This window comes from Myiozetetes cayanensis, unplaced genomic scaffold, assembly GCF_022539395.1.
Source record: "Myiozetetes cayanensis isolate MyiCay16 unplaced genomic scaffold, myiCay2020 scf1536, whole genome shotgun sequence".
NCBI lineage: Eukaryota > Metazoa > Chordata > Aves > Passeriformes > Tyrannidae > Myiozetetes > Myiozetetes cayanensis.
Window position 1 is genome coordinate 1 of NW_026087200.1, and position 5,504 is coordinate 5,504.

A 5,504-nucleotide genomic window follows, 5' to 3' on the forward strand; every position below is an offset into this window, starting at 1 on the left:
ACCACATCCCCCTTGTCCCTGGAGTTGTGGGGTCACCATCACCACGTCCCTTTGTCCCTGGAGCTGTGGGGTCACCACCACCACACCCCTCTGTCCCTGTCCCTGGTGTCACCACCTCTACATCCCCCTGTCCCTGTCCCTGGGGTCACCACCACCACATCCCCCTGTCCTTGTCTTGGGGTCACCACCACCACATCCCCCTGTCCCTGGCGCTGTAGGGTGGGCAGGGGGTGTCTCCCGCCCCGCTGTGGGGTGGGCAGGGGGTCTCTCTCTCCCGCCCCCCATGACGGTGCCCGTGCCCCGCAGGTGGGCGGCGCGTCCAAGAGCAGCGCCCGCGTGGACGGGAACGGCAGCCTCGTCCTCCACCCCCTCACCAAGGACCAGCACGGCCTCTGGGAGTGCAGGGCCACCAACAGGGTGGCCACTGTCACCACGGCCACCTCTGTCCACGTGCTGGGTGAGGAACCGTCCCCCGGGGTGGGTGGCAGAGCATTCCTGGCATTCCTGGCACCATTCCTGGCATTCCTGGCATTCCTGGTTCAGGGTTGGGGTCGCCCAGCAGGAGCAGGGAGGGGGTTCTGAGCCCCCCCCCCACCAAACAACACCTCGAGGGCTGTGCCAACTTCTGGGAATTCAGGGAATTCAGGGGCTGGAGAAACTCCTGAGGGGAGAAACTGGGAGAAAAGGAGGTTCTGGGGGCACCTCTTGGCTCTGGAATTCCCTGGCAGGAGGGGGGAGCTGGGGGGGAGAAACTGGGAGAAAAGGGGGTTCTGGGGGCACCTCCTGGCTCTGGAATTCCCTGGCAGGAGGGGGGAGCTGGAGGGGAGAAACTGGGAGAAAGGAGGCTCTGGAGGCACCTCCTGGCTCTGGAATTCCCTGGCAGGAGGGGGGAGCTGGGGGGGAGAAACTGGGAGAAAAGGAGGCTCTGGGGGCACCTCCTGGCTCTGGAATTCCCTGACAGGAGGGGGGAGCTGGGGGGGAGAAACTGGGAGAAAAGGAGGCTCAGGGGGGATCTCCTGGCTCTGGAATTCCCTGGCAGGAGGGGGGAGCTGGGGGGGGCTCATCCTGGAGAAAAGGAGGCTCTGGGGGCACCTCCTGGCTCTGGAATTCCCTGGCAGGAGGGGGGAGCTGGAGGGGGATCAGGATCTTCTCCCAGGGAACAGGGACAGGAGGAGAGGGAACAACCTCAGGCTGTGCCAGGGGAGGGTCAGGGCGGGTTTTTGGGAAGAAACTGCTCCTGGAAAAGGATTGAAAGGGATTGTTGGGGCTGCCCAGGGGGGTTTTTGGGAAGAAGCTGCTCCTGGAAAGGGATTGAAAGGGATTGTTGGGGCTGCTCAGGGGGGTTTTGGGAAGAAACTGCTCCTGGAAAAGGATTGAAAGGGGTTATTGGGGCTGCTCAGGGGAGTTTTGGGAAGAAACTGCTCCTGAAAAAGGATTGAAAGGGATTATTGGGGCTGCTCAGGGGGGTTTTGGGAAGAAACTGCTCCTGAAAAGGTATTGAAAGGGATTGTTAGGAGGCTCAGGGGGTTTTGGGAAGAAACTGCTCCTGAAAAAGGATTGAAAGGGATTATTGGGGCTGCTCAGGGGGGTTTGGGGAAGAAACTGCTCCTGAAAAGGTATTGAAAGGGATTGTTGGGGCTGCTCAGGGGGGTTTTGGGAAGAAACTGCTCCTGGAAAAGGATTGAAAGGGATTGTTGGGGCTGCTCAGGGGGGTTTTGGGAAGAAACTGCTCCTGGAAAAGGATTGAAAGGGATTGTTGGGGCTGCTCAGGAGGGTTTTTGGGAAAAAGCTGCTCCTGGAAAGGGATTGAAAGGGATTGTTGGGGCTGCTCAGGGGGGTTTTGGGAAGAAACTGCTCCTGGAAAGGGATTGAAAGGGATTGTTGGGGCTGCCTCAGGGGTTTTGGGAAGAAACTGCTCCTGAAAAGGTATTGAAAGGGATTGTTGGGGCTGCTCAGGGGGGTTTTGGGAAGAAACTGCTCCTGGAAAGGGATTGAAAGGGATTATTGGGGCTGCTCAGGGGGGTTTTGGGAAGAAACTGCTCCTGGAAAAGGATTGAAAGGGATTGTTGGGGCTGCTCAGGGGGGTTTTGGGAAGAAACTGCTCCTGGAAAAGGATTGAAAGGGATTGTTGGGGCTGCTCAGGGGGGTTTTGGGAAGAAACTGCTCCTGGAAAGGGATTGAAAGGGATTATTGGGGCTGCTCAGGGGGGTTTTGGGAAGAAACTGCTCCTGGAAAGGGATTGAAAGGGATTATTGGGGCTGCTCAGGGGGGTTTTGGGAAGAAACTGCTCCTGGAAAAGGATTGAAAGGGATTGTTGGGGCTGCTCAGGGGGGTTTTGGGAAGAAACTGCTCCTGAAAAGGGATTGAAAGGGATTGTTGGGGCTGCTCAGGGGGGTTTTGGGAAGAAACTGCTCCTGAAAAGGGATTGAAAGGGATTGTTGGGGCTGCTCAGGGGGGTTTTGGGAAGAAACTGCTCCTGGAAAGGGATTGAAAGGGATTGTTGGGGCTGCTCAGGGGGGTTTTGGGAAGAAACTGCTCCTGGAAAAGGATTGAAAGGGATTATTGGGGCTGCTCAGGGAGGTTTGGGAGTCCCCAAATCCCCGGGGGTGTTTAAGGACAAGACCGGAGGTGTTACCAGGGGGGTGTTGGGTCCTGGGCTGGTTGATCCCAGATCTCTTCCTCGACCTGGCTGACCCTTTTACTCCCCCCTGCCCCTCTCCTTGCCCCCCCAAAAAAGGCACCAGCCCCCACGCCGTCACCAACGTGTCGGTGCTGGCGCTGCCTCTGGCCGCCAACATCTCCTGGGAGCCCGGCTTCGACGGAGGCTTCTTCCAGCGCTTCAGCGTCTGGTACAGCCCCCTGTGAGTGCCCCCACCCCGCCCTGGTGCCACCCCAGAGCTTTGCCAAGCCTGGGGTTGATGGATTTCCCCAAACCCCCAGGGTGAAGCCCCCTCCGCGGGCGCATCACGAGTGGGTGACGCTGGCGGTGCCCGCCGGGGCTCGGCACCTGCTGGTGGAGAACCTGCAGCCCCACACGGGCTACCAGTTCAGCGTGCTGGCCCAGAACAAGCTGGGCAGCGGCCCCTTCAGCCACATCGTCACCTCCGTGCCCAGGGGTGAGTGGGGGGCGACGCCCTCTTCCCCCCCGGAACCTCCCTGGGCGCCTCGTAAAAAAATGGGACTCTTTCTGTTTGCAGGGGCACCCCAAATCCTCCCCAGCTCCCCCAATCCCCCATATCCCACTCCCAACCCCTTTGGAATCCCCAATTCCCACTCTTTCCCCCCCTCAGGCTCCCCGGTGATCCCCCCAGTGCCTCAATCCCCTGGGACCCTCCTGTGTCCAAGTTCTCCCCATCCCACCAGGTCCCTCAACCCCTTTGACCCCCTGTGTCCAGGGACTCCCCAAATCCTCCCCAGCTCCCCAATCCCCATATCCCCCTCCCAACCCCTTGGAATCCCCAATTCCCACTCTTTCCCCCTCAGGCTCCCCAGTGACCCCCCAGTGCCTCAATCCCTGGGACCCTCCTGTGTCCAGGGACTCCCCATCCTCACCAGGTCCCTCAATCCCTGGGACCCTCCTGTGTCCAGGACTCCCCAAATCCTCCCAGCTCCCCAATCCCCATATCCCCTCCCAACCCCTTTGGAATCCCCAATTCCCACTCTTTCCCCCAGGCTCCCAGTGACCCCCCCAGTGCCTCAATCCCCTGGGACCCTTCTGTTCCCAAGTTCTCCCCATCCCACCAGGTCCCTCAACCCCCTGGGACCCTCCTATTCCCAAGTTCTCCCCCAATCCCCCATATCCCACTCCCAACCCCTTTGGAAGCCCCAATTCCCACTCTTTCTCCCCCAGGCTCCCTGGAGAACCCGGGACCCTCCTGTGTCCAAGTTCTCCCCATCCCACCAGGTCCCTCAATCCCCTGGGACCCTCCTATTCAAAAATTCTCCCTCAATCCCCCATATCCCACTCCCAACCCCTTTGGAAGCCCCAATTCCACTCTTTCCCCCAGGCTCCCCAGTGACCCCCCAGTGCCTCAATCCCCAAGACCCTCCTGTGTCCAAGTTCTCCCCATCCCACCAGGTCCCTCAATCCCCTGGGACCCTCCTGTGTCCAGGGACTCCCCAAATCCTCCCCAGCTTCCCCAAACCCCCATATCCCACTCCCAACCCCCTTGGAAGTCCCAACCCCTTTGGAATCCCCAATTCCCTCTCTTTCCCCCCGCAGGCTCCCCAGTGACCCCCCCAGTGCCTCAATCCCCTGGGACCCTGAATCCCCTGGGACCCTCCTGTGTCCAGGGACTCCCCAAATCCTCCCCAGCTCCCCCAATCCCCCATATCCCCCTCCCAACCCCTTTGGAATCCCCAATTCCACTCTTTTCCCCCAGGCTCCCCAGTGACCCCCAGTGCCTCAATCCCTGGGACCCTCCTGTGTCCAAGTTCTCCCCATCCCACCAGGTCCCTCAATCCCCCGGGACCCTCCCGTGTCCAGGGACTCCCCAAATCCTCCCCAGCTCCCCCAAACCCCCATATCCCACTCCCAACCCCTTGGAATCCCCAATTCCCACTCTTTTCCCCCTCAGGCTCCCCAGTGAACCCCCCACTACCTAAATCCCCCTGGGACCCTCCCGTGTCCAGGGACTCCCCAAATCCTCCCCAGCTCCCCCAACCCCCCATATCCCACTCCCAACCCCTTTGGAAGCTCCAATTCCCTCTCTTTCCCCGCAGGCTCCCCGGTGACCCCCCCAGTGCCCGCGGCGGTGCCGGCGGTGCCGGTGGAGGTTTCTCTGCAGCCCCCTCGGGCTCTCCGGGCCAGCCAGACCCCTCGGGGGGTTTTGCTGCGCTGGGAGCCCCCCGGGCCGGGGGCGGGGGTGGCACCCGGGGGGTCGAGGGTGGCACAGGGGGGGTCGGGGGTGGCTCCAGAGCCCAGCGGGTACGCGCTGGAGCTGCGCCAGGACGGAGGGCACTGGGAGCTGCTGCAGCGCCACATCCCAGGCACTCACACCCAGCTGATCGTGCCCGGCCTCATCAAGGTGGGGAAATGTGTGGGAATTGGGGGAAAATGTGTGGGAATTGGGGGGAAATGTGTGGGAATTGGGGTGAGGGGACAGGGGGAGCTGGGACAGGGGCACTGGGAGCTGCTGCAGCGTCACATCCCAGGCACTCACACCCAGCTGATCGTGCCCGGCCTCATCAAGGTGGGGAAATGTTTGGGAATTGGGGGAAAATGTGTGGGAATTGGGGAAAATGTGTGGAATTGGGGAAAATGTGTGGGAATTGGGGTGAGGGACAGGGGGAAATGTGTGGGGACAGGGGGAAATGTGTGGGAATTGGGGTGAGGGGATGGGGGGGAAATGTGTGGGAATTGGGGGAAAATGTGTGGGAATTGGGGGAAAATGTGTGGGAATTGGGGTGAGGGGACAGGGGGAGCTGGGACAGGGGCACTGGGAGCTCCTGCAGCGCCACATCCCAGGCACTCACACCCAGCTGATCGTGCCCGGCCTCATCAA

At 60.9% G+C, this 5,504-nt stretch overlaps 1 protein-coding gene across 1 annotated transcript; it reads left to right on the top strand.

Annotated features, from left to right (window-relative positions):
• Positions 1 to 306: 306 nt before the first annotated feature.
• Positions 307 to 5,027, top strand: LOC126637613 (protein turtle homolog A-like; the record flags this gene model as incomplete). Its single annotated transcript, XM_050310985.1, has 4 exons — positions 307 to 457; positions 2,738 to 2,861; positions 2,941 to 3,116; positions 4,723 to 5,027. Coding segments are annotated over 4 exons (756 nt in total), but the record flags the coding sequence as incomplete, so codon positions are not given.
• Between the last annotated feature and the right edge of the window lie 477 nt (positions 5,028 to 5,504).